Here is a 26,681-nt window from a genome sequence, read left to right as displayed (position 1 = left end):
ACGCACAAGGAAGCATACGAACTTTTACTTTTATTTTTATTTTATTTTTATTTGATTGCACGTTCCACCAGGCAGCCAGCTAGTCTAAACCGGATTCAAGCCAACAAAGCTCCTGAGCTTCTCAAAGATCATCAACGAGAGCATCGTATGCGGGCCCAGACGAAGCCAGCACATCAAGAAGCCCTTATACAGGGCCAAGGGTCCCTCGCGTTGAACCGTCTTGATCGCACAGTCCAGTGCAGACTTGTAGAGCGCCCCCTGTCCACTCGCACTGAAATGCTGGTTCATATATCGCACCTTCACCGTGTCGATCGGGGATGTCGAGATCGAGCACACAAGTCCTAGTTTTTTTTTTTTTTTTTTTTTTTTTTTGGAGGTGGTAGAATCCAAGTCAACATCCCATAGCAACAACAACAAAGAACAAGAAAAAGAACAAACAGCAAGTTCCTTTTTTGCGTATCCGAATAAGATGCCCCTCTTCCTTACCTGCAACAACGCTGGCACAGAAATGTGTCAAGTAACCCTCCCGGAAAGGAGCCTCGCCATTTCGGTCCCTCAACCTCAGGAGCCAATGCTTCGTCGTGTCGTACGAGGCCAATTGCGAGGCCGTAACGACCATCGCCCGTGCGGCCGTCGGCACCACACCTCGATACAGTCCCGGTAGACCTTCCTCCACGTAGATGGACTTGCATGCGTCCGCAATGGAGGCGTATCGCGCTTTGCCGCTGGGCCAGTATGCCTGCAACCGAACTATATGGTGTGGATGTAGGTGGAATCGAGAACCCAAAAAAAAATAAAAGGCCGAGTTAACGAAAGAATGATTCATGATGCAGAGTGAGTACACACATACACACAAAAAAACAAAAAAAAAAAAAAAAACACTGCATTCCTGACTGACCTTTGATGAGATCTGTAGGGTTGGCAATAACACTCCCAATCATCCCGCTCGTCAATCCAGAGAGCAATTTCACGACCGTCGTCGTCTCCTCACCCCCGCGCATTCCACTACCCATCCCACTGTAAATGCCCTTGAACAGGTCGTAACTCCCGAACCGGATCGTGGAATAGATACTCTCCCTCAGCACCGCCGCTCCCAGTCCTGACATGAACACCCGCGGTCCCTCCGACCGCTGGATCTCTCTCAGCAACGGGAACAGCTTCAGCGTTCTTGACGGGGTCATCCCCGCTGCTGCTGTCGATGTCGTTGTTGTCGCTGCTGTCGCTGTTGTCGCCATTGCTGGTTTCATGGTCTCATGCACAAGCAGCCCAGCATCACGATGATGGATCGTATTCGAAACCGGAACCGTGGGCGAGAACGCCAGGTGAGACCCCGAGCTAGACGACAACAATGCAGAATGGACCGATGTCGATGTCATCGACATTCCTTTTATCCGTCCTGCTCCTGATAAAGCGGCTCCTGGCGATGATGATGATAACGGCACTTGGGCATGAGGGATCTGAACCTGGGCTTCACCCTGTAACTGCAGCCGTGTTTTGATCACATCCACAGGGTGTGTGAACACCACCGCGATCATACACCCAAGACCGCCAAACACCAACTTTGCCGCAAGTTCCTCGCCAGGCGTCCAGATTTGTCCGCTTCTGACTGCGCCGTGTTCCTGTTCCTGAGGTAGCTGAGTTGCCATAGTGTGGGGTGGGGAAAAATAAAGAGTGGAGAGAAGAGGAAGAAAACGATTGCTGATGAGGAACAGAGATGAACAACAACAACAGCAACAACCCAACAACAAGCAGCTTTTTTTTCCCCCTCTTTCTTTACCCACGCTTCGTCCTCCTTTGCGCCGCTTCGTGCCACGGATGATTTTTGTTGTGCAGGGCCGAACCATGAGAAAACCTTTTTCTTGTGCTTCTCCAATCGATCGACTCGATTCGCTTCTCCACATTCAACCCGGCCCTTTTTTGCCAGGAACGAACTAGGAACTAAAATGTCACCGTTGACAACACATAATCTAACAAGGCTGTTTCTTGCAAGCGATCTGGAACCACTACCATGTATTGAACCAGTAACCGAAGCAGATGTGTATAAAAATACATATAGATGTTTATATATATTTTTTATCCAGCAGAGAAAATACAATAGGAATGTAAAAATACGAGTACACAGCGCGCAACCAGGAACATTTGGCAGACACTGGTAAGATATGAAATACACTTGAAAAATGGGAGAGATTACAGGAGGAGTGAAGAAGAGAACGTAAGGGGAACAAAAAAGCCAAAAGAATCGGCTCCATATCCGCCCTGCTCTCCTTCATACGCGCTCGAATGCCATAAAGAAAGAAAAACAAATGCAAAACTACAATGATAAACAAATGAATTGAGGAAATCGAGACTGGAGCACAAAGAGATCTGCTGCTACTGGGCAACGGACTTTTTTTTTGTCTTCTGCTAACCCTTTTTTCTTTTTTTTTCTTTTTTTCTTTTTTGTCGCCTCTACTCCTGATTCAGCCTGTTCATCAGCTTGTTGACCTCCGAAACTGGAATGACAGGACCATGCCCTGAGCACTTGGCCTTCGACTTCATCTCTATACACAGATCGTCAATGTCCGCATCATCAAAGTTGGGATGCTTCGCAATGTGCTCCCAAGCTTGCGGACAAGGGATCGCCTTCTCATTCTCCTCAAGCGCGGGTAGCATGTGCTTCTCAGCTGACGTCTGCGACTTGTCGGAAAGTTTTTGGCTCTCCTCCCTTGCGGGCGTCGTAGCAACGTTGGCGAACATGCTGGTGTAGTCGAGCAATTGGTCGTTGAACAGTCCACCGATCGGGTCCTCTGGAAACGCAGTCTCGATTGGGTCCTCAAAGTTGGTATAGAAGTCGCGTGGGTCCGAGGGATCGCGGAAGTCGGTGAAGAGGGCCTGTGTCTGCTCGAACGTCAGCGGAGGAACCGACATATTAGCTGTCGTGGGCGTGAACGGCACGTTCCCGGCCACTCCGAACAATGGAGTGTTGACGAGATCCTCCAGTGTTGGCGAGGGACTATGCTCCGAGAGACCGGCTAATGTGCTTGCTGGGCTGGCGTTGCTTGCGCTCAGTGTGCCCGATTGAGTGAATTGACCCAGCTGGCCAGTGGCGTTAAAGGCACCAAAGGCGTCCTTGGTTTGGGTAGACTGCTGCAGCTGAGGGTTTGTGCTGGGGAGGACAGAGGCAGTGTTCCCGGTCCCGTCGAGGATGGACGAAAAGAGCGCGATCTCCTCGGGCGAGCTGTTACGGAACCTTGAGGGCACGACTCCTGCATTGTCGGTATATGTGGGCTGATGAATACTCTCCTGCTCTGGTGTCGTAGGGTCGCTATTCAGGGGTGAGTTAGGAACACTGTCCCCGACTGACGACGGGGGTGACCATGGCAGTTGGTCGTATGTGGGCGGTTTAGCCACACTGCCCGGGAAGGGTTTGGTTGAAGCAGATGCTGGGGAGGCGCTGCTCTTGCTGCTGACGGTATCGATGGACTGTGAAGCCGGACTTGAAGAGGAGTGGTCCGGGCTAGGGTTGACTTGGTTGTGAGTGGAGTTCAAGAGACCATCGCGGCTTATTTTTGAGACATCGTAGAGACCAGGCTGACTGATGGGGAAGTCGAAGGTGAAGGCCTGCTCCTTGAGGAAGTAGTTTTCGGTCTCGAGCTTTTGGACGAGGACTTTGAGGCTCATGTTCTCCTCTGCAAGCTTTGAATCTGTCTTGGTAGGGTTAAGTTCTTCAAGCTCCTTTATGCGTTCCTCCAGCGACTTGACATACCGCTCCTTCCTGTCACGGAACGCACGCTGTGCTGCCCTATTTTGCGCCTAGGGAGGGATATAGAGGATATCAGCTGTGTGAGCAGATTATAATGGAGGAAGTACTAGCACGCACTGGAGTAAAGGGTAAAACGTACCTTTCGTTTGTTGGTCGGCTCGGTTGTTAAGGGCTTGCGACCAGCCTTCTTGGGGGCAGGTTTTCCTTCGCCAGGCGAGTGGCCTTCGTCTGGCACGGACAGAAGGTAAAAGAAAGGGATGGCAAGGAAAGGGGAATCAACACCTATGCTGACACCATTGTTTTCCACAGCAGATATCTCCAAGCCATTTAACAGCAGTGAAGGGCAGAGGTAGGGGACTCACCAGAACTGTGGTCATTCTCGGAGTGGTTCTGCTGTGAATCCGCAAGGCTCCTTTCATTAAGGTCGCCTGTGGGAGGACGAGAGGTTATGGTTAGATATATATTTGTATGATATATATGTATGTATATGGATCATATGGATTCCATAGGACGGCGGTAGGCAGGTTGGTTGGTTGGTTGGGTGCTTACTCTGGGAGGGGTTGTTGGGTGCCTTGTTGTGGAGCTGGGAGATGATGCCTTTGCGCTTGATGGGGTCGTCCTCGCGGTACTGGTCGTGGTGGGCGATGGCGGTGGAGAGCAGATCCTGTGCGTCCCTGTTGTTGTTGAGGATCTGGGCCCAGTCGGTGTCGGAGAGGGAGAGCGGGTACATGTCGGTGTGCTGCTGGAGAGACATTGGGATGATCAGTGTGGAGGGGAGGAAGATGGGATAAGTACAGGTGGGATACAAGGGAAGGGAAAGGAAGGGAAGGGATGGGATGGGATGGGATGACTGGTGTTTGTTATACAGAGGGGATGCAGCTTGCTGTTGTACAGTGGGGCAGTGGGCAGTGGGCAGTGGAGAAAGGGAAGGAAGGAAGGAAGATACAAGGGAAGGAAGATACAAAGGAAGCAAAGGATACGAAGGAAATAAAGACGGAAAGGAGATAACAGCGATCGGAGGACGGCCCAGGGGAGGAGGCCAGTTGGACATACTCCCCCACTCACCCCATTCACTCACTCAGAAGTAGACTCTCAACCAGACAAGGTCGATATGACGCTGCACTGCGCAGACACACGCCCAGCCATGCCCCATCCCATCCATCCATCCATGCCGCCCACCGCCTCGCCTCGCTATCTCCTGCTACACACACATATTTAAATATATACTTTTACATTTATATACTGCCTTCCCCAGGCACCCTGCCGCAGTCTGGATAAAGACATGTGCATCCTCACCCCCATTCTCCCTCATTGACACGCAACTCGTATCCGTGCCCGTAACTCGTACTCGTAACTCGCACTCGTACTTGGTATATATACATGCCCCGTCTCATGTTCCCCTTAACAGCTCGCTGAATAATCCATTTCCTTTATTGCCCACCACGCTTGGATATAAGGTGCCACGCTCCATACCTTCCTTCCATACAATTAAACAAGCAAGCATGCATGCAAGCGTATCCTGCTGCATACAGACCAGACATGGACTGCAGCTGGACTGACAGATAGAATGATAGATAGACTAGAATGACAGATAGACTGCAGACAGATACCAAAAAAAAAAAAGGACTCATGTTCGACGGTCCTCCTCTGGTGTCCGTTTCAGTTTATGCTCGCTTGGCTCCTGATTGGATCGTCGCGTCCCTGTTGCTCCGTGCGCAGACAATTCCCCTAGGCCCTTGCCCAATCAGCGCAATGTAGACTACATACACCCCTTCCTCGCCACTGCCCTCTTCTCACTGGTTCACTTTCTACGTGGACTGTACTAGACTGCATCGGTACCTTCCATGTACGCCCAATACGATCCTCCTCGGCCCCCCTCCCCCTGTCGCCCCCAGTTACCCAAGCTCCCTGTCGTCAACATGTCATCTTATGGACCTGGATGGATACAAAAAGGGGTATCCTGCAAAAGAGTGAGGTAATACATCGCTGGTCAAAAGACCTCCTTCCCATGGTTGCTATCGTGCCCCCCTTTTTTTCCGTGCCTGAAGGAACCCTCCACTGCCCTGTACAGACCTTCCTTCTTACACTAACTGGTCCTCAGCGAGAAGAAGGAGGCGTGCTGTCGTTCTGTCCTTGCTTACTTTTTTTGTTTCCTATTTCAACCTATCCCTCTTCACACCTCTTCCTCCTCTTCCTTCTTTGCTCTCGCCCGGCCGACCCCTCCTCGTCCTGCTTTATTTCCTTTGCCTAACAACCAACATTCCTCGCATCAGCAGCTACTACTTCCACAGCCAGAACCATGGGCCAGAACCAAAGCATAGAGGAGCCCTACCATAGGCGGCACTACAATGAGACCCACCCGCAGATCAAGCGACAAAACTCTCTCTCCATGTCCACTCCAAACCTCCTCCTCCATCGTGACCATAACCTCTCGCGCGGCAACACCTTTGCCAACAGCTCCAGGCTCTCCCTTCCCCGCCGGATGTCTCTTACCCTCGGCTCGAGTGCTACAATAGGTGGCGGCACAAACACCGGAGCTGTGGGTACTGGGAACCCAGCGCCGGTATTACGGCTTTTGCCGATCCAAAACGAACATGTCTACTACGACGAAAGTGATGATTCGGGGGAGGAAGATATCCATGGCGAAGATAGTTATCCTCCCAGCAATCCTCATCATAAAGAACAACGTCGCCATATCACCGCGTCGCCCTCGTTCTTGGACGGTACCCTCCATGTGAACTCACGACTAAACCGGTCTGACTCCTATGAACATCATCCTCGAGACCGAGCGGATTTCCAGAGGTCAAAGGACGAGGAGCAAGAGGACCTCTCCTATCTCTCTCCACAGTCAGGTAGGTAACTATGACAAAAGCCCAAAAAAAAAAAAAAAAAATACAGCCTTGTCCATGTGGCCGCATGCATCCTGCAGATGTTGTTATTCACAAAGAAACAAAACAAAAAAAAACGTTTTATGTACCATAGCTTCACACGGCCTCGATCAGGACCGTCAACAAGGACTCGACCACGTCGGAGATAACGTAAAGCGATACCAGCTCTATGATCGGCCCGTCCCAGCAAAACTCCTTACCAAGGTCGACGAATCCGAAATCCAGGATATTACTGTTTCTCTCAGACCCCTGTTTTTGGATGCCATTCACGAGGTGGACGAAGATCTGTTGGGTCACTCTAGGGGACCAAGCCAGGTCGCACAGGCCGATCGTGATACCTCGCGACTCGGACCACATGTGATACAACCAGTTCAGGAACGTAACGCGAGCTCTGCAGGTCAAAGGAACAATGCAGATAATGATACCCAGCCCTCGGTCGAAGACCTCTACGGTGAGGTGAAGACAGTTCTCGACCGGCGCATCCAAGAAGCAGTGCAGCAGGTGGAGCTGCAACTTTCTGACCGTGTACAGCGATTGGAGGAGCAAACGGGATCCCTCTCAATGATGCATCCGGACCCGGAACAGGATCTGGACTCGCTGGAGACTTTGTCATACCATTCACGCGGCTCTGCAGCCCTAAGGAAGGATATGCTCTCCAATGCCTCACAGATCGTCGAGGAACTGGACGACCGTGTCAACCAGATGGAGTACATGGTCTCCTACAAGCTGGATGATATCGAATCCAAGGTACGGTCAAACTAGCTAATCTGCATTATGGTTATGTGGTTGGTTTTTTTTTTTTAAGCGACGGTGCCTGGAAACTTAAACTTCGCCATCGTTCGGTGATGCATTGATATAGGTTCAAGAACTGCACGAAGGACAGAACAACATGGCCCAGACAATAAGCGAGGTTGAAATCCAGCAGGGCAGTGAGCAACAATTGTCAGGAGACACGATGAACGAACTTCAGCGGTATCGACCCCCTATGGGCAACGACGACAGCGATCTTGAGGATATGGATGACCGCAGAAACGCGACCGCACTTGTGGACAAGGCAACTGTCATGGAATTGCGTCAGGAACTTCAGGCCTTCGGTATGCGTTACCACGAACTCAACGATGGGCTTCTCACGGATTTGATGACCCAAATGAAGGAAGCAAAGCTGATGCTGTTCGAGACCGTGGACGAGGTTGACCAGCGTCTCGGAAGAAGAGTCGACCGGATCGAGGCTGAGATGCACGCGAAACTGTTGAGCGATATCGAGAACAGGATCCAGGAGCGTGTCCGTGCCATGGAACAGACTTCTGTTCGTCTTGAGCGGTGCTTCGATAAGATGGAAGGTCGTCTCGGAGCCTTGGAGACCGTCCTTGCCTCGAAGCGCTCACATCCGGAAAACACGCATCGAATGCTGGAGCAAAAGGCTGCATCAGAACCGCAACTGCAGCAGCTGCAGCAGCCGGCTTTATCGAGTATGTGTTTGATCGAGATCGCATATTGGTCCCATGGATTGGTGCAATAACTAACCATTTCTGTCTACAACGCGTCTCGCGTTTTATAATATCTCTAATATCTCTATAGATCGTAATGAGTCCCCAGAGAGTCCGGTGCCGGACAGGGTAGAGAAAGCGACACCGCCACTCACAGCCACCAAAGCCATCTTTAGGAGCAACCGCAGTACCTCATCCTTACCTGCCGCGTCCGACAGCTCTGTTTCCTCAACCTATCGCAACAATACGGTACGTCCAGCAAGGATCCAGACCTCTGCTTCCATGAACTTTTACGGCACACCTCCACCACGGCCTGGCCCCCACTCTGCAGGCCCTATGCCTACAGCCTCAAGGACAGAACAGCTAGCCTCGCAAGATTCCTTGAGAACATCATCTGTTCCCGGAACCGGAACCGGTGATCGCACACTAACCTCCCATAGCTCATTCCCGACATCCGTCGGTTTGATCGGACCCAGATCTGCAGGACATGTCTCGACTAGCACAAGAACATCACCCACCAAGGGCATTCGACGACCATCCTCGTACAAGGAGTTGTTGCACTTTTGGAAGGCAGGCGGAAGCTCGCCAGATCTGCTCAAGCATGCCGAGTCCAAGGATTGATTCCCCCCTCCGCCCTTCCTTTTTGTAGAATACCCCTCCATCCATACACAGTTCTATACAAACATATCCATATATACAAATAATGACAGATAGTCTAGCTGGTTTGGATCCTATCCATTATCATCCGGTAGCGATCGGGCCTCAATGGTACGTTGCATATATTGCCAAGGCACCCAGATTTATTGATACCGCAAATGATTTATTGAAAAAAAGCCATTTTACAGGCAGCAAAGTTATGAACGAGGTGAGAAAAAGCTATCCATTGGCAATGAATGCCAGGACCGTCCCATCCAAATCAAGTATAGAAAAAAAAGTGTAACGACTTTTTGATAAAAGCAAAAAGCTTTCCCAAGACCAAAAGCAAAAAAGCAAAAAAAAAAAAAAAATTGCACCCTTCTTACTTCCCATGCGCCAATTCCGAGGCCTTTTCTCGGGCGCGATCCGTCAAGTGTTCGGTCCCACGCTCGAGCTGTCCTCTCTGAACTGGGCCACGGAAGACTCCGACGACGAAGCAGACCACCAAGTAGCCGGTATAGGCCGCCATGGCCACCAGACCGATTCCGCCCGCGACCAAGAAGGAGACACCCAGGGCTGGCATTAGGAAAGCGGATGCGAACATCGTGAATCCACCCTACCCAAAAAAAAAAAAAAAAAAAAGAAAAGGGATTCATGATTAGTATTTTGAGTCCGTGCTATTCAAAACGCGAGATGAGGATAGATCAATATCGCCGTGGAAAGAACGAAAGAAAATATACATATAAAAAACCATATATTACATTAAGATATGCACACTATATATATCTCATCACCATTTTTTTTCTTCTTACCTCCACGATCAAAAACGCGATCCCTCCGACGATCAAACAGCCCAGAGTAACCAGGGCCATGAAGCCCATGAAGCACCCGATCGGGATAGCGCTCATCGCTATGAAGCCCAAGATCATGAGTCGGACCAGCATCGGCGACTGCTCATACTTCTGTCTCGACCACTGGTAGCTTGGCATGATGTACCGCTGCACAAAGCCCGAACTCTGGACCGTCGTCAGCGCCGCCTTTGTCGTCTCCGTCACCCGATGCGAGGCCTCTCCGGTCATCTCTCGAATATCGTGCGCGGTTGAAGAAGACATCGGTATTTTTTATTTATTTATTTGGTTTGGGTTTATTGATGGAATGCGCGCTTTCTTGTTCGTGTGATGAAAGAAAGGCAGCACGGAAAAACGTACAGGGAAAATGCGGTAGTCGTAGAAAAGAGTGGGAACCAAAAGAGCCACTTTGACGGATGGGGCAAAGGTATGGAAGAAGAAGAAAAAGGGAGAGAAATAACAAAAAAAAGAAAAAAAAGAGAGAGAGAGAGAGAGAGAAGAAAAAGAAAGCGGGCCGGCAAACGCGGGGACAGCCAGGTGCCCGTCATGAAGGGCAGACTTCTCATCATCCATTAATCAGCGCACTGATGGTCCCTTCTCCTCCTGTAGCGTTCTTTGCTGATCCATAACATATATCTTTTTGCATCCGCAGTGCCACAATGCCACGGTGACTCCTCTGCGCTCCTATGCTTTGCCTCAGCCCTCATCATCATCATAATACATAGTCATCACACGCATCCCGTCATTCCTTGGCCGTATCGACGTCGTATCCAGAACGGTGGACGCCCCTTAGACAGAGGACATGTTACTGCCTGTCATATATCGATCCTCATGTACCGTATTGAATGTCTCCTCCGTGCAGTCCATATATCTCCTCGCCATATGCTATCCAGTTAAAGGGCACTCCAATATGTTCCATAAGCCGCCAAACTGAGATCTGGTCCAAGCTGTGTCTTTATTGACGTCTGGCGATGTTGAATAAAAAAATAAAAAAAAATGACGAGCGCAATATAATTAAAAGTACATGAGGTTGTTTGGGCGAACATTGTGGAACTAAAGCCCCAGGTAAGGTTGCCCAGGCGCATGGTTGTGTCCTTAAGCGAATCCATTTGGTACAGTGTTTTATCCCACATCGTTCCTGTAACTCCTGTCTCTGCTCGGAAAAAATCGCTGTTGGACTGAAATATCTATTGTCATATATATATATATATATAAAACGGATGGGAACTCATTAGAACTCGACTCTGGAGGAAGAGGGAGGGACATCATTCCCATTTTCTCACCACCCCGTTCCGCTACCATTCATTGAGCTCCAGTATTTAACCCTGTCTCTGCTTGTGCTTCTGGTTCTTGCTGCAGATAATAAACACACGGCCTCGGCGCTTGACCGAGGAGCAGCCCTCACAGATCTTCTTGACCGAAGCCCTGACCTTCATCCCACGGGTCGCACCGAACCCCGACGAGGGCAAAGCCGAAGCCGAAGCTGAAGCCGCATTCGACTGCACCTGGATCTGGTTCTGGTAACGAGCCAAGACGGTCATCGCTGCTGGACGGGACATCAAAGGCGTCGCGCTCAAGCGAGGGGCCACGGACCGGGTCAAAGAGACAAACAGCGACATCGTTGTGCGTTATGAAATGATGTGCAGTGATGTGATGTGAAGAGGAGCGGAAGGGAATCAAATCTCACCAGGAAGGAGGAGCCAGGAACAAAAGATCTGTTTACACCTCCTCCCAGAATATCACGTGCGACATGCCAGCAATCTCTATATTAGTCTTGAAAAAAAAAAAAAAGGGCCAAAGGACCTGTAGTTCATACGATTTGATTCTATAGGTAATAATCTGTTTTGTCTAGTTAAAGATCTTCTTAAGAAACCCCCGCACTTTCTTCTTCTTCTCGCTATGGCTGCCTCGACTGCCGTTCAGACTCGACGTGCTCGAGGTTGGCGTCAGCGGCGTATTTGGTCCGCTGCCACTGCCGTTCGTCTGGTGCAAAGAGTCCTCAGACCTTGACAGCGGTGACTTAAACCCACTGCTGCTGCTGCTGCTGTTGTTGTTGTTGCTGTTGTTGTTGTTGTTGCTGACACCATTACTGATATCCGCAAGAGGCGAAGTATAGTGCTGAGAAAGACGGGACTGGTCCAGACTAGCGTTCCTCTCTGAGCTCCCCATGATCATCGACTGTAATGTGTTCGACGTCAGTTGCTCAAAGCTTCCTCTGCGAGAAGATGCTCCTGACCGGGTCTCTACCGCTGCCGATACATGGCTGGAAAGATGACTCGCAAACGAGTTGACAATACCTGCGCTACGGTTCTTTGCTTTTGCCACATCTAAGACGCAATGTAACATAAGAACATATTGGTAAACAGCTCAAAGTTATACCAAAATAGATATTTTCAAATAGGACAGTGGTGCAGCTTTTACCTAAATGTTCAGAGAGGATCTCTGGAGCCAATCCACGTCTCCGGCCAACATCTTCTGGCGTCTCGCCAGCATCGTTTTTGGCCTGCAGATCCGCTCCGCATGCAATAAGGAGAGATGAAATGCTGCTGTGATTCTGACTGATCGACTCGTGCAGAGGTGTCCACTGTCGCTCTCCCCGACTGTTGACGTCGCCGCCGAGCTGGACCAGAACCATTACCATCTCCAGGTGGCCTCTTCGGGCCGCCAAATGCAAGGGTGTGCACCCATGCAAGTCATGTTGCGACACTGGGCTTCCAGACTTGATCAGCGACAAGGTTAGCATGACATCATTCTGGAGCAGCAGACCGAACGAAGACGTCGTCAAAGAGTTTTGATTCAACCGTTGAAGAATAGACCTGGCACAGTCAAAATTTCCTGAGGCAATCGCCAGCTCCACAGGTAGAATCGATTTGCCCTTCCAAAATTCCTGCATCTCTGGCGAGAATCGCTTCTTGCCATCCCCAGGCTGAGCAGCCTGCGTCTTGGCTGCCTTGCGGGCCTTAATCTCCTCGTGACTCAGCCATTGACGCCCACTCTCATGTCTCCTAGCGGCAATGTAAAATTCGATCGGGTTGTCGATGGTAGCATTCTGGGAATCAACAGTCTTGCGCCGACGAGAGAGAACACCCATACCCTTTAACTTGTTGGCCCAGAGATACTGCTGCAGCGTGATACCTTGGTTGGGATCCGCACCGTATTCAAGCAATGTGGTGACAATACTGTTGGGACTCGTAGGCGTGTATCCTGGGATGCGGAACTGAGTGTTGGTTGATTTGTTGAAAGACGAAGGGAGCTGGTTGATGAGGGTCTGGGACGCCATATCCAAGTGAAACTTCTCGCCTCTAGATAGCATGCTGGCCAGCTTTGCAGGGGGTAATGTTGGCGGCGGGCATGTCGCGTTCGTGCACTCGTTCAGCGTCGTTGCCAGCAGCAGTGGCGTGAGGCCGCACCACGATTGATTGAGATTCGCATTCTATGATGACATCCAAAAAGCGAAACAGGAAGGGAGTAGACTGGTCAGCATGCGACCATAATAGTATCCATGAAGATCACCAAATTGTCGAGTTCAAGAATATACCTTGATCATGGCATGGACGAGGTCGGCCATGCCGAGACCAACGGCGACAATAAAGTAGCTTGGGTATTCAAAAGGGCCGGTTCTTCCTGGCTTGGTGCGATATTCATCCCGCGCCTTTCCAATGATCGGGTAGTTGACGTCGATAGGGAATCCCCGCTCCACGAGTTCAATGGCCACTTGCTCCATCCTGTAGATCATAGCAAGAAGCATGCAGTGGTTCAGATCCGAGTAAGATTTCTTCTTTTTCTTCTTGAGAGCGTTGGACGGAAGCAAGCTGATGTACTGGAGTGCCAGCTCCGGCTTTTTATCGCGGATTGCCATTTCGATATTGTGAAGAATGACTAGAGACCATTACATTTGTAGGTTAGATTTCTGTTACATTTGACAATGAGCAACAAAATAAGTTCCAGATTAGCACACGCTTCAGTACCTGGGCGTGTCCTCTTCTTCAGCTTCTTGGATCTGAGAAATGCGGGTACCCTCTGCGCCATGAATCCCCCTTGGCTTCCCTTCTTAGCATATTCCTTGTTCAATGACTTGCGGTTTGGCTTCATAATCTCCTTATCTATATGTAATAAAAACGTTGTGTAAGTCGGTATACCTCTTTCTGACTGTCAAAATTTCGTCCGATGGGCGAAGCAAAACATACCTGGCTTTCCTTTCAGCTGCTCCTTTGTAAGCTTCTTGATGACACCCTCCTTTCGTAGACGGCTGTCCATACGGTGCAGTACTGTCAAGAGTCGACGTTGTCTCTTTGGATAGATATCATTCAGCCTGAATTCTGCCAAAGTGAGACTGAAAGGCGTGCTGGTCAGATCCTGCGATTGGGCGACAAACAGTCCTGCGAGTCCAGCATTGTTGCCTGCGTTTGCAGCGTCCTGAGTGAGCGATCCTTTCCTGGCAAAGTTGGTCGGTAGTGTCATGGACGATGCACCGGTGTCGAATAGTGATGTGACTGAGTGTCTATTGATGGTCTTGTTTTTGGAGGACTTCAATGTTTTTACGCTATCCGGAACAGCAGTCGACGTCTTTGCTGTTTTGGAGGAAGACGGTCTACTACCCTGGCGGTCTGTGTTCATCGTTCGAGAGCTCGAGAGTGCTATTCCTGATACAGATGTCGTTGACGCTCGAGGAGTGAGGCGTGGTGATGAGTTTGGAGAAGCCGCTGGCGAGAGCATGATGCTGGGACTCCCAGGAGAACTAGTTGATTCACTGTCCAAGGACATGGCCAAAGGGAGGCTAGAGTCCGTGACAGAGGCAATGGCTGGCAGTCCGGGAGAGCCGGGCGGGCTGTTAGCGGGCGAGATGATCAGGCTGTTGTCGGCGTGGAGGTTTGGTGTCGAAAGTGATCTTTGGCCAACGGTGCCTGTGGACAGGTACGGTCCAGTCGAAGGCGCCGCTTCTGTAGTGACATTACGCCTACGAGTAGATCCGGTTGCTGCTGCTGATACACCTTCAAGTTCGTCATCGTCCGAACCAATATCCTGGCCATCTGCAAGTGTGATAAAGGTCGATGGGATGGTCCTGGAGGTAGATAATGACTGTGCCTGGTCCTGCTGCGGCGTATGACCGTCGTTCTTTGGATTAGCCTCGGGCGGTTGAATAACTGGTGTAGTCGTTTGAGATAGACTAGTAGACGTGTTCAGATGCTTGCCATTGTCGTCCTGCATAGACGGGTCACATTCATACGGCTGGCGATCCTGTTGATGTTTGTCGCTGTTTAAGAAAGCAGCAGATGGGGTGTGCTGAGCTGCTGATGTCAAGGATGTCGTCATGGGTGCAACGCGCGTGTGAGGAAGCAGAGTCAAAGGGGATGAGAAAGCAGCTTCAGGAGATGTTATTGCTGACTGAGTGACATGAGAGGCCGAGGAAGATGACGGAGTTGAGGGGGAGGGCGAAGGTGTGGGCGAGGGCGAGGGCGAGGAGAGTGGTGGTGTCTGTGTTGGCATAGCGGTGCGATGAGGCGCCCGTTGCGATGGCACGACAGAAGTCGAGATCGAGGTTGAGGTTACAGTCGGGGTTGAGGGATGGTTTCCTAACGACGACTTTGCCTTTGACTTGAGCAAGGAGAAGCTGCGCTGAATCGATGTCTGCTTCTTGTCTGGACACAGATGAAATGGAAGGAAGGGAAGAAAGAAGTGAGGAATGAGTGAGCAAGAAAAGAGAGGTTGCAAGAGAGGAACAAGAAGAATAAGAAGTACGCGAAGCAATTGGATTTTAAGGCGTGTCACCCTTCATCCAGTTCACCCCCCAACAAACAAACAAGCAAACAAACAAACAAGCAAGCAGCGCGATGGGGGGAGGAGGGGAGGAGGGGAGAACAAGAAGACAAGACCGACTTTCAATTAAAACGACGGCGAAGCATGAGGAAGCACAAGAAAATATGGTGAAGGAGCAGAAGAGATACCCCAAACCCGGGATTCTGTTTTTGTTCGGGTGCCATGTGTGTGTTGTGTGCAAAAGTGCGTGCATACAATGGTTTGTTTCTTTCTAGTTGGGCTATTTCATAGCGACGTGTAAAGAGCAAATAGGTTCAGGTACCTCCATCGCTGTATGGAAATGAAATGAGAATAGACATCGATCGGTCAATCCATTCTTTCAAAAGACTTGATTAGGGTTCCACATGGAAGTTCGTTACATGGCAATACGGCACGAAAGCAATATCAACCGTCTTCGGCAATTGCTCGGCCTGGTGTGTCGGATCAATTTGAAGTGAGGATTTCCAGGTACAAAACAAGAATTCCTTAGGCTCAGCCGCTGGTCCTTTTTGCTTCCTTACGTTTCCCCTCCCCTTCCTTTCATTCCTTCCAGACTCACCCGCTCAGGCACTCAGTCAAAAGTCTTTTGTTCCCGCTCTCAATCGGATCAGAGACTTATCCCATGTGCCATCGGTCCCAACGATAAAAAAGCAAAAAAAAAAAAAAAGAAAACAAGACATTCCGCACCGGTGCAAAGAGTATATCTCATTGCTTTGCTTTATAAAAAAAATCATACGAGATCGAAATAAGAATGCTCTCATATACTACACGGCAATCCAATTCATTGCCTCCCTCTTATTCTTATTGCTTATTTTTTAACTTTTTTTTGACTCCGTTCTCTTGAACATGAAAGCATACGTACATGTAAAGAGAAGGAGGGGCAATTGATGATCGTTGCAAAAAAGAAAGGTGGATTGAAGGGAAATAGGGAGTGGTACTTGTTACCTTCAGAAGGCGCTGAGGACTCCCCAAGCCGCTGTTGATGTTGTCGATCAGAGTGCATTTTTTTTTAATTACGGATTTGGTGGCAACGTGTTACAATGGTACAATACGGTGTACTTGTTTATTTCCGCTACTGGTGTTTATGAAAGGACGAGATCCCTTGCGATTGAGTGGGTATGAAAGCGAGGAATGAGCAAGGAATGTATGGGGGGGGGAGGAGAGATGGAGAAAGAGGCGGAGGCGGAAAAAAAATTGGAAATGGAGGATGGGATGGGGCAAAGAACCGCACCATGCTTTCCTTGCAGCAGGGTCCAAATGAAAAATGAAAAGCCACGCCCCGCATCCAATAGCAAGATGTGGTACGCCAAACGTACACGCTCAATGGTTCCAATGGTGTACATAGCATCCTGCGTACGGTTCCCCGCCCCTCCCCGCTCCGCTTATTCTTCTGACTCCTTCCCCTTCCCCTAGATAGCCGAGACAGGCCAATAACCTTGATCCCCTCTCCCCCCCCCTTCCCCTCCCCCCCTTTTGTTTGGCTCCCCCAAAACGCGCTGTGCTTCTCTCATGTTCAAACAAACAACTCTAAATTGCAACCCACGGGCCTCTTTTCTCTCCTTCTCTCCTTTCCTGCCTTTGAACCCGCCATCTACCATTCGCCCCTACCTTTCGACTCCATTCCTTCGTCCTCCTTCAACATAAGACCAGGGCACGGAAAGTCTCCTGGGAGTCCAAAAAAAAAGGGCACTTTCTTCGCAGCAATCCCTTTCCTTCCTTGTCCTTCTTCGACCGCTGTCTCATCTCTTCTCCTTAATCTCTCGTGCAACTGTACACATAACACAGCCATTGTCCCTGCAGGCTGCTTTATATCTCATCTTCAGATCTGCACCCTATTGGTAGTCTATGCCCTTAGATCTCACTTGCATTGTATCACTTTTTTTGTTTTGTTTTAGGAGGAACGTAGCGACGGGCAATGAAAGGGGAACATCAGTAGTCTTTTCTCCAGACATTGATATTCTCATTTGATAACTCTCCAAGCAACCCCAACATCAGCACCATTAACACAAGCGACACAGAATCATCCGATCGATAAAATGCGGAATCTGCTGTTCTTATTGTTGAGACACGCGTCAAGAGGAGTTGAATAGGATACAGTGATCGTTCTCCTGTAGTCCCAAGTCCATGGCTTCCTTCCCACGAGATAGCACTATCAGTCTCGTTTCTATGTAAGTAAAATAAGGAGAGTTATGGTAGAGGTTGCATACCATTGATGCACACCTATTACAAGGCACCGTGCTAATTGAAAGAAATAAACAGGAGAGTTGCCATTGAGGACCAAGAGAAAGGACATCTGATTTAAGCCGCAACTAACTCTAGCGGCACCACGTCTATCACCAAGGATTTCTTCTGTCATTAATGAGAGATTCCAGGCTATGAAAAGGACAGAACAATGCCCCGCGGCAACCATTGAGGCGGTACTCCCCCATGTTCCTCCAAGGAGGTAGCCCTCCACACCAATATTGACCTTATACAGACAATGCGATCTTCCTTTCACAAAGCTATTCCGGTACTATGACCAATAGCGGTGGGAGCCTCGTCATTCCGCTATTTCTAGAATCACCTTCAATTTCGATATATAGATGTCGGGTGCAAGTTTGGGAGAAAAGTGTAGACATTTTTTTTTTTCAGCAGCGGAAACACCATGTCGTGCTGTGCACGGACGTTTATTTTTGCGACGCACCTATTGGTATGATGTGTTTCTTCAGCTCCACCCACATACTTTTGCCAAGTCATGAATGGGCAGTATGGTGTGGTGGACCCAGATGGGGCCCAAATAGGGTATCCATGTGGAGGGCCCAATCATATCATTTGAAATGGTACGACGAGCGAAATAGGCACAGGGCCTTCATACGGGCATGTCGGGCGTATATTGCGCGTGCAACTAAGGAGAGTGTAGCAACAGGAAGTCAGCTTAAGAATATGTCAATAGGGAATGTAAATAAATAACAGAAGACGGAGCCAGATCCGAAATGCCGCTCTCTTATCCTAGTCCCATACCCTGTACCACATCCGTTTTTGTATACTCTGCCACAGCTAGCCATCACCAGTATCGCCAATAAGATTAGAGATGGAACATTTGCGTTCGAACTTCTGCACCCCAAGCTCGTCCAAGCGTCCTTGCTAGACCACTTCGATTACCTTCACCCTCCCCAAGAGCCATACTGTTTCACCAGCGTTCCTCTGGTGGTCCTGTCCGCCTTGCGAATCCAGTAAGCGTCAACAAGGTAACGATCATGATCCCATAATGGTCGAGTGAGGAGGATCAAGAGCAGTACCCCTCGATGGCCGTTGGACTATGCACATGAGTCAAGGCAGGGTCCCTTTTGACCTAGTTGAACCCTAACCTAAGTGTGTCGTCGCATCCCTATTCTTGTAAATAGCATTTGCTCCCTTTCTTTCTGCTTCGTGAAGGAACAAGGCCCTTGAGACCTCAATCCAAGAGATATCCTTGTAAGTGTACTTCGAGTCTGGAGCTCTTATCGTTCCTGTCAGTGGTTCTTCAACGTCTATTCAATATTCTTATATAGCTAGTGTTCACAGACTCTGGCTCTAGGTCCGAGTCACCCCTGCTTTTTACTTCGCTGCAATCAGCACGCGTCGTATTTTACCGTAAGCTTATTTGATTAGTTTTGCTGAACTTTATTGAGCAACATATTCACAAACAGTGCTTTTGTGCGATACAGAACTGGAACACCACACTGTCATTAGGACCCAAGAGATGCCTTTAAGGACTTTGCGAACCGGAATTGTAGTGGAGGACAAGCTACTAGAATATGCAGGGGTGTCAGATGCAGGTACTCTCATTGGATTAGGTCGGAGACTGTTCTTTAGGTCCCAACGAGAGATCCCGACGCTTCTTCCAGTGGCATTGGGGAACATGGAGCATTGGCTTGTGGCAATAGCAAAGGTCTTCTTCTTTACGCGTCCGAAAGAGAATGTCGCTGATCTTAGACCTCCAGAGGGGTGATCGATTCTGATCGAGAAGGTCGATCCGTCTCGAACGCCTCCGCAGACCTTCCGACAGCCGCCAACTGCCACCAGGCTGTCATCCAAAAAAATAAAAAAAAATAAAGGAATGCCATGGCGGGATCAATGATCATAGGAGGCTCCAAATCATTTTCAACCATCACGCAGGCAATACTATGAATTGATATATTATACTCGCGGTCTCGGCAGAAACCAGAATATGATAGAGTGATAATTCTGGGGGGCGCTGTACATAGAAATAAATTATTTGAAAAGGATAGTACTGCCAATATTTACCACGTTGTCGGTATTGGTGTGCTTAGCAGGTGTGTTGTTGTTGAGTGTGGTGATAAGTGGGCAAAATGTCTGCGTGACACATCGCTGGCGGGGACGATTGCGCAGAAATGTTCGTTCATGGTATCTATGAAAGGAATAAGATGTCTTCCACCCAATCCTTCTTAGCTACGCTTCTCCACTTCATCAAGGAGCATAAACGACCTCCTTCAACACTTTCGGGCCGCACTCACCCAGATCCTCCGGTCGAACGCGTTGCCTAGTCCCATACCTGCTCGTTATCTCAAGCTGGCTATTCAGGGTCCAGAGTAGCAGCACAAATACGCGGAACTCATGGGGCCTTAGGGATTTGTTGTCGTATTGTCGAAAGAGGCAGCCCGTTTGTATGTGTGTCCTCCTCCTGGATAATCATGCCCTGGAGATGTCGTAGTTGACGATATGCATGGGTCCTCCCACGGCTGTACAGGCTTCTCCGTGCTGATGCACCGTTCAGATCACGAGAAACCGTCCTCTGTGTCCCGGTTGACTTGTTCGAGCTGCTGGTGGCCATTGCGCTCCAGTAATGCCAGAAGTTGATGGCATACACCAATAGGATGGTGATGTGCGTTGGCAATAAGCATCTGGGCATGTAAGTGCTAAAAGAGCTTTTTTTTTTATCGAATCGTTAGTAAAGCTCATTTTCTATTAAAATGTAGGCGGTGGTAGAGACAAAGGTCGCGAGGGTCGATGTTCCAGGTGGAGCTCCTGTAAAGGCTACAATAACCGACAGTGATGGGAGTAATGGCGTCAGATAGAGCTTGGTCATGGCTTTCCTGCTGTAGGATCGGATGGCGCTAGGTTAGACGTTGGCTGCCCAGTAGTAAGAAATAAAGAACGAAATCACGGCATGGTCATGAATCCTCTGTAAACTTGGCCATCTTTTTCTTCCCCTTCATCATCGGCCTTGACATTCATGTCGAAAATTTCAGAACGCCAGAAAGCTCTCAAGGAAGCGGAGGAGATGTTTATGCTTGCCGTTATTGATTCCGACTCGGAACTGGAGGAGGATAATCTCATCTGTTACACCTTGATCGCCGAATCCCACTATTTCGATAGACTAGAGTATTATCGAAAAAAATACGCTTCACAACCAAGGCTTCGCCAGGCAAGGACAAGGGATCTTCTAAAAGCTTCGATGTGCGGAAGAATCCTCCAGTGTCATTGCATGGTCATCAACCACTGGAGACAGCGAATAGCACATCTGGCAGTCTGAACATGGCTAACATTATGAGAAGGAAATACGAAAGTAAGCCTACTTCAATCAGCTCTTTCATTACATACGCTCTCTTTTTAACCTTGGACTTTGTTTGTGACTAGGATTGCACGAGTTGGAGGAGAAGAGGTGGCAGCGCGAGGAGAAGAAGGAAAAGGCGAGGCAGGAGCGCAAAGACAGGAAGGGAAAGGGGATGCAGGAGCGCGAAGATAGAGAGGAAAATGAGAGGTTGAGGAAGGAGCAAAATAAGAGAGAGCGTGAGTTGGTGATGCTCAAAGAACAACTTGCATTTGCACTTCTTCAAAACAGCACCTCAAGTAATGCCGCAGTTGTCTCTGGGTTGATCAGCAGCTTGGCGACAGTAAGCCACCCCACTACCGAACCCACCAACGGCTCCATTGACGATGCCATCGTCATTCCCACCAAGTAGCCCAGCTTCCTTTGCCAAGGCTTTTTTTGCCATTTTCATTATACTTTCTTCTTGTTCTTGATTTTCCTCCGCAATCTCTCTTTTTCTTGCGGTCTTTGCTCAACAATAGTTTCAATGGCGCTGTTATTATAAGCGACGTTTACTTAAGGCACGCATAAAAAAAAGTGCATCAAGGGCCGCTTTTCTTTGCCCTGTTCGTTTCGAGTGTCGTCTTCTTCAAAGCTTCGCGGAATGTGGTTCCTGTAAGTGTAGCTTGGGACCCGACGCAAGACGCGGCGCGCGACTCTTCCTCAGGCTCCTCCGTCCACGTATCGTTTATATGAGCCATTAAATTATGAAGCACACAGCAAGAAATGACCCAGTAGCAAAGGTTTTCCATGCTACTGTCGTCCTGAAGCTGATGTCTCAATTCTTTCAAAGATTGCCATCGACCTTTCAGCACTCCAATGCAGTGCTCGTTTCGTGCGCGAGAGCGGGCCAAATAAAAGTTGAATGCTGTGTTGTCAGGTAGATCCGCTGCAGAGGACTTGTAGGGAGGGATGCAATGCTTGGAGACCGCATAAGCCGAATCCGCAAGGAGATACTCGCCTGCAGAGAAAAAGTCCTTTAGGCTTTGGAACTGTTCTATCCGCTTGAAAACAATTGAGTCCGCGGTTGAACCTGGGCATCCGGTATGCACCGCGATAATTCTGCCATGCATATCGCAAAGGATCTGGGTATTGACCGAGTACCTATGTCATCTCAATTCATTAATGAACAATACCCTTTTCACCGCGTGGAATCTCAGTGTGCAGCATTGATGGGTTACCTTTTGTTACGATCAAAGTACGCGGCTCCTTCTTGAGCTGGCTTTTGGTGAAGGGGCAAAGTGGTTCCGCCAATGAATCCCACACAGCCAGGAAATCCCTCCTGGCGCATAAGCAGGCCATGTTCCTCCCTTTCGTATTCGTCAGGCCAATTCATCCATTTGGGTGCAAGGGACGCTAACGCCGTCATCACCCTGTTGGTATATTCGATAGCAGGCCCGGCGCTTATGCCGAAATCAGTTGCAACGATCTTTACAGCCGCTCTGCTCCCATAGTGTCCGAGTCGTTGGAGAGCGACGGCCAGTTGCCAGGCAGAACGCATTTGGCTGCAGTTCGAGTTGTTGTGAAAGACTGGATGCTGTTCAATCAGCTTCGCAATAACTGAAAAGCCGTATCTGGTTGTACGGAAATGTTGGCGGAATTCATCATCGGTGAGAGCGTAAAACTTGGTTGTGAAGAAATAGTCGTCGTGTTTTTTTCGGTGATGCTCTGATTTGTTGAAATAGCGGGATTCGGCGATCAAGGTGTAACAGATGAGAGTATCCTCCTCCAGTTCCGAGTCGGAATCAATAACGGCAAGCATAAACATCTCCTCCGCTTCCTTGAGAGCTTTCTGGCGTTCTGAAATTTTCGACATGAATGTCAAGGCCGATGATGAAGGGGAAGAAAAAGATGACCAAGTTTACAGAGGATTCATGACCATGCCGTGATTTCGTTCTTTATTCCTTACTACTGGGCAGCCAACGTCTAACCTAGCGCCATCCGATCCTACAGCAGGAAAGCCATGACCAAGCTCTATCTGACGCCATTACTCCCATCACTGTCTAGTTTGACGCAGGTTATAGTGTTACTAGTGAAGCTGAATAGACTTGACAAAGGTATTAAACCGAGAGGAAATCTTGAAAATATTGTGCATGAATGCAGTTTAGTATCTTCATGAAATGGCAACCGACGATATGCTAGGTTCATATCAGCCATTCAGTTATAGTGCAAAAACTGATATTACCAGCAAGATGTGTTATGATTTCAGAGACTAGTGGTAAGGGATCGTGGATCCAAACAGACGCGCTAAAACGTGTCTTTACTGGTATGCAATTTAGCAATATCAATAACATATCCATCAAGAGTTCGCAGAGATGAAATACGGATTTGGTTTTTTAATAGTTGAATTGTGTCTGATTTCAGCATCGTTCGTTGCACATGCTTTTGAAATTAATGAATAGTTCAACATAGCCATTAATACAAGTATTGGTCAATTGATGAGGTGGCATTGCATTAGAATATTGATTGTCCAGAAAGAATTGTATGCTGAGCTAATGTATCTGCATCAGTGCACATCCGAGTAATCCGTGAAATTAGATTGCTTTTGTAGAAGCATAGCATGCTGTGCTTATGTATTTGTGTCGTGGAACAGTCGAAAGGTTAAGCGGTTTAAGCTCTTTAAGCGCAAGCAATTTATTTTTTGACCCTTTTTTTTTTTTTTTTTTTTTTTGTAGCATTAGTGTATGATTTACTAGGCCTTGCTGTCTGGAATAGATAAAATTTATTGCCAGACAGATTACACACACCTGCATCGTTGTTGTATTGCCGGCGCTGATTGAAGAGTAACGTTTACCAGTAATTTGGCTCTGGTTTTGGGTGCTGGTGTTGAGGTTGTTGCAGAGATTGAAGTTGTTTCTTAAGCATTGTGATTATACTGTAGCTGTTTCAAACAGCTACAGTAACTAGCGCATCTATTCGATTTGAATAAAGTAAATTCGAATTCGATTCGAATAAGGGTACCATTGGAATCATTCGAATCGAATTCAATATTATCTATTCGAATCGAATCGAATCCACCTCAGTTCGAACTCGATTTGAACGCATTCGAATAGACGCGCTAGCTGTTTCCATTGTCGTTCTAGCTATTATCACTGTGGTCATCGTTGTTATTGGTCACAGTACGCCGTGGTTGCCTATCTTATGGCATCTGAAGTGTTGTTTATGGTTGTTCGACAGCATAATGAGTATAAAAACGGTTTTGCCATTGTTATTGGCGTTACATATTTTCACCAGAGTCCAGTGCACTTTATTTAGTATCGCTAGCGCATCATTTCCCCGTATCAACTTTCACATAAGTAAATCTTGCCAATGTGGTGTGTGGGCCCACATCTCTTTCTCATTCCCTAAATCCTAAACGCGACAACTGGGAAATTTTTGGAACGGTAGACTGGTCGTTATCGTTGTGGGAACCATTATGGCCATGATTTTAGTTGAATACTTGGAGAAACCTGGACCTAGGGTATCACCCAAAATGCAAGTAAAGCCGCCTGCATGGGTGAGTTTCCATTCATGTTTCAATTGATATAAGCGCTTTTCCATGTTCATGAGGATGACAGCTGGAACATAGGAAGTAAAAATGGACGAGGTCGTTTCGTTGGTGTCTTTATGTCATGCAGCTGAAGACCGCGCGTTACGTGTAAGTAGACTGATGACATGTTTCATTCTTCTTGAAGGTCCAGCAATCGACGAGCATAGTGTGTGTTGTTGCTCAGTCAGTGTAATGCATTAAAATTCGACTTCGCACACTTACTAAGTGCATATCCTACTCGCAATTCATTGTCAAGTAAAGCATAATAATGATCAATTACTGTCAGATAGGACAAGTGTCGACTACATTGCAATCAAAAGATCTCCTCACCAATGGGTGTAAACACAATATGTCTAAATCAGTCAGAAGCTGTTGTGGATTGACATGCTCATGGAAGAGTAGCATATCTGCCGTGGTGTTAAGAAATTTTGAAGTAGCAATTGACACCGGTGATGGATCAGAAATAAGGATATTACCTTGGTGGCCATTATTGAAAATTGAAAGAAATTGTTCAACACACAGTTGTGCTTGATTGTACTCATTCGTGGTATTGCGGAACAATTGCCATACACGTCTCCAAAATGTTGCTGCCGGCAATGTTGGCCGCGGTAGTAACCGTGGCGGTTGGGATGGCGGATGCCATTGGAAAGATTTTTGGTTTGGCGGAAAGTGTTTGTGTGGGTGTGAAAGAGACGTGGCCAGCCCACACCCGAAAGTATTTATCAATTTGATATTAGGTTTAACATTTGTGCCTTTCAAGAACAAAAACTCTTGATTCGCTACCAGGTGCTCGGGCCTTATTGTCTTGGACGATCTTTTACTACGACAGATGCAGAATCGGTGCCATATATTTTAACTATAGGCTTGCAAAGGAGCGGGCTAATCACCCTCTAGAACCGTACCGCATCGTCGAGGGGGATGTAGGCGACCAGTATGGTCGGCACTTGGCGCGCAACCTAACTCCGCAGTCGCATGAACTTGCAGGACGTGGCGGACATATCGATTTGATGGACGCCTGAAAGTCCATGCTGTTTCGAATGACCATCCAAACCCGCGTGTATGCCATGATAGGAGACTTTCAAGGCTTCCTTGCCAAGAATAAACGATTTATAGGACGACCTTTGAAGATAAAGTGGATTTGTTGGTTTGTCAGCTTCGACGCAGGCTGGATTCGAGCCTACTAACGGCGGCCTGGATTGTGGTTGACCGCATGGTGTAGTGGATACTGAACCTGAACCAACGATGCATATTTTAGATATTCGAGTATTTCGTATTTATTGTGATAAATTCCCCGTTGCATTGAAGCTATCTATCACACTCCGCGACTGCCATGACTCAAGAAAATTATCCATATCAACTATATACCGATGCGACGTTATTGCAAGGCGCGTGGATCAACGACCAAGGCGTATCAAGGTCTTTTCCGATACCAGAGGAGTATCAACACTCCTCCTTCGAGTCGGAGTTATACTCCGTCACCAGAGGGATTTTTGATAATGCAACCCAATTTATGCACATACATCTTCATTGCGACCACAAAGGTCTTTGTTCGGTGCTCAGACAACGATCTCTCAACCACCCTATAAGACACGCATGTTTAAACCCCCTTTTCCAGCTACTTATGTCTTTCCTTAAATGCAATCACATAACTCTCACTGTTTCTTGGATCCCATCCGAGGACAATCCCGCCGATGCACCTTCAAGATCTCGAGTGGTACTAAACAGAACTTGAGCCTTTCCTAAGCAATCAGCTTTACAGTTAACGGCATCAAAATAAATACATTTTCAAATAATACACGCATCAATCATCCATGAGCGATCGTCTCGTCGCTTATATTGCATTGTTGAGAGCACAAGTCCAGCAGCAACGACGAGAGCATAGTCAAGTCGCGTAGAAAGCTCGTCGGTTTTGCGTACTGAAATTATTTCCCTATCCTTGTGCATGTATGGCTCATGTGTCAATTATTGACATATGCTTTTAAATAAAGATATCTTAAAAGATATGAAATCTTGAAGAAGCGGAGTAAAGGACACGTCATTACTGTATGGGCGATGAAAAAAGGCAGCATGGCTTTTGGGGGATTAATATCTTTCTGAAGACGATATAGACTGTACCAGTCATAGGGTGGCAAAAGGGCAGTACAGCGACTATCAAAAGTGACGGAAAGGAATACGATAAGAGA

At 48.2% G+C, this 26,681-nt stretch overlaps 8 protein-coding genes across 8 annotated transcripts; 3 read left to right on the top strand and 5 right to left on the bottom strand.

Annotated features, from left to right (window-relative positions):
- Positions 1-84: 84 nt before the first annotated feature.
- BC939DRAFT_476528 (mitochondrial carrier domain-containing protein) lies at positions 85-1,646 on the bottom strand (the record flags this gene model as incomplete). The annotated part of the gene is made up of 3 exons (XM_051558603.1): positions 85-341; positions 487-750; positions 899-1,646. 3 exons carry the CDS (start codon positions 1,644-1,646, stop codon positions 85-87), a joined length of 1,269 nt encoding a protein of 422 aa, XP_051412955.1.
- Positions 1,647-2,037: 391 nt separating this feature from the next.
- On the bottom strand, positions 2,038-4,762 carry BC939DRAFT_449312 (uncharacterized protein). Its single transcript, XM_051555366.1, has 4 exons — positions 4,292-4,762; positions 4,105-4,170; positions 3,882-3,970; positions 2,038-3,792 (listed from the first exon to the last, which is right to left on the bottom strand). Exons 1-4 carry the CDS (start codon positions 4,494-4,496, stop codon positions 2,449-2,451), a joined length of 1,704 nt encoding a protein of 567 aa, XP_051412954.1. The 5' UTR covers positions 4,497-4,762; the 3' UTR covers positions 2,038-2,448.
- A 1,024-nt stretch (positions 4,763-5,786) lies between these two features.
- On the top strand, positions 5,787-9,093 carry BC939DRAFT_528335 (uncharacterized protein). The gene is made up of 4 exons (XM_051561453.1): positions 5,787-6,594; positions 6,725-7,377; positions 7,490-8,099; positions 8,209-9,093. The coding sequence occupies exons 1-4, from the start codon at positions 6,042-6,044 to the stop codon at positions 8,736-8,738; spliced, it is 2,346 nt and encodes a 781-aa protein (XP_051412953.1). The 5' UTR covers positions 5,787-6,041; the 3' UTR covers positions 8,739-9,093.
- Positions 9,094-9,135: 42 nt separating this feature from the next.
- Positions 9,136-9,865, bottom strand: BC939DRAFT_502536 (uncharacterized protein; the record flags this gene model as incomplete). Its single annotated transcript, XM_051560291.1, has 2 exons — positions 9,136-9,369; positions 9,566-9,865. The coding sequence occupies 2 exons, from the start codon at positions 9,863-9,865 to the stop codon at positions 9,136-9,138; spliced, it is 534 nt and encodes a 177-aa protein (XP_051412952.1).
- A 1,055-nt stretch (positions 9,866-10,920) lies between these two features.
- BC939DRAFT_502535 (ribosomal protein L36-domain-containing protein) lies at positions 10,921-11,220 on the bottom strand (the record flags this gene model as incomplete). Its single annotated transcript, XM_051560290.1, has 1 exon — positions 10,921-11,220. One exon carries the CDS (start codon positions 11,218-11,220, stop codon positions 10,921-10,923), a length of 300 nt encoding a protein of 99 aa, XP_051412951.1.
- Positions 11,221-11,334: 114 nt separating this feature from the next.
- Positions 11,335-15,200, bottom strand: BC939DRAFT_135523 (uncharacterized protein). Its single transcript, XM_051550105.1, has 5 exons — positions 13,789-15,200; positions 13,570-13,704; positions 13,140-13,480; positions 12,023-13,034; positions 11,335-11,928 (listed from the first exon to the last, which is right to left on the bottom strand). Exons 1-5 carry the CDS (start codon positions 15,086-15,088, stop codon positions 11,450-11,452), a joined length of 3,267 nt encoding a protein of 1,088 aa, XP_051412950.1. The 5' UTR covers positions 15,089-15,200; the 3' UTR covers positions 11,335-11,449.
- BC939DRAFT_135557 (uncharacterized protein) lies at positions 15,187-15,531 on the top strand. The gene has a single exon (XM_051550106.1). It carries the CDS (start codon positions 15,285-15,287, stop codon positions 15,486-15,488), a length of 204 nt encoding a protein of 67 aa, XP_051412949.1. The 5' UTR covers positions 15,187-15,284; the 3' UTR covers positions 15,489-15,531.
- Positions 15,532-20,595: 5,064 nt separating this feature from the next.
- BC939DRAFT_492433 (uncharacterized protein) lies at positions 20,596-21,342 on the top strand (the record flags this gene model as incomplete). The annotated part of the gene is made up of 2 exons (XM_051559524.1): positions 20,596-20,945; positions 21,017-21,342. The coding sequence occupies exons 1-2, from the start codon at positions 20,915-20,917 to the stop codon at positions 21,340-21,342; spliced, it is 357 nt and encodes a 118-aa protein (XP_051412948.1). The 5' UTR covers positions 20,596-20,914.
- Positions 21,343-26,681: the final 5,339 nt, after the last annotated feature.

This window comes from Gamsiella multidivaricata, assembly GCF_025024155.1.
Source record: "Gamsiella multidivaricata strain RSA 2152 chromosome Unknown BC939scaffold_27, whole genome shotgun sequence".
Taxonomy (NCBI): domain Eukaryota; kingdom Fungi; phylum Mortierellomycota; class Mortierellomycetes; order Mortierellales; family Mortierellaceae; genus Gamsiella; species Gamsiella multidivaricata.
The sequence above is the reverse complement of the archived record's forward strand: the minus strand, read 5'-3'. Positions and strand labels throughout refer to the sequence as shown.

What these genes read in the sequence shown, in the direction of transcription:
- BC939DRAFT_449312 (XM_051555366.1), bottom strand. Translation starts at nt 4,496, where the DNA reads ATGTCTCTCCAGCAGCACACCGACATGTACCCGCTCTCCCTCTCCGAC. An exon ending in ACCCAACAACCCCTCCCAGA is followed by an intron (nt 4,171 to 4,291) that starts GTAAGCACCCAA and finishes GTCCTCCCACAG; the next exon opens with GCGACCTTAATGAAAGGAGC. An exon ending in CGAGAATGACCACAGTTCTG is followed by an intron (nt 3,971 to 4,104) that starts GTGAGTCCCCTA and finishes TGTCCGTGCCAG; the next exon opens with ACGAAGGCCACTCGCCTGGC.
- BC939DRAFT_528335 (XM_051561453.1), top strand. Translation starts at nt 6,042, where the DNA reads ATGGGCCAGAACCAAAGCATAGAGGAGCCCTACCATAGGCGGCACTAC. An exon ending in CTATCTCTCTCCACAGTCAG is followed by an intron (nt 6,595 to 6,724) that starts GTAGGTAACTAT and finishes TATGTACCATAG; the next exon opens with CTTCACACGGCCTCGATCAG. An exon ending in GCAGCAGCCGGCTTTATCGA is followed by an intron (nt 8,100 to 8,208) that starts GTATGTGTTTGA and finishes ATATCTCTATAG; the next exon opens with ATCGTAATGAGTCCCCAGAG.
- BC939DRAFT_135523 (XM_051550105.1), bottom strand. Translation starts at nt 15,088, where the DNA reads ATGCCAACACAGACACCACCACTCTCCTCGCCCTCGCCCTCGCCCACA. An exon ending in TCGTCCATGCCATGATCAAG is followed by an intron (nt 13,035 to 13,139) that starts GTATATTCTTGA and finishes ATGTCATCATAG; the next exon opens with AATGCGAATCTCAATCAATC. An exon ending in GATCCTCTCTGAACATTTAG is followed by an intron (nt 11,929 to 12,022) that starts GTAAAAGCTGCA and finishes ATTGCGTCTTAG; the next exon opens with ATGTGGCAAAAGCAAAGAAC.
- BC939DRAFT_135557 (XM_051550106.1), top strand. Translation starts at nt 15,285, where the DNA reads ATGAGTGAGCAAGAAAAGAGAGGTTGCAAGAGAGGAACAAGAAGAATA.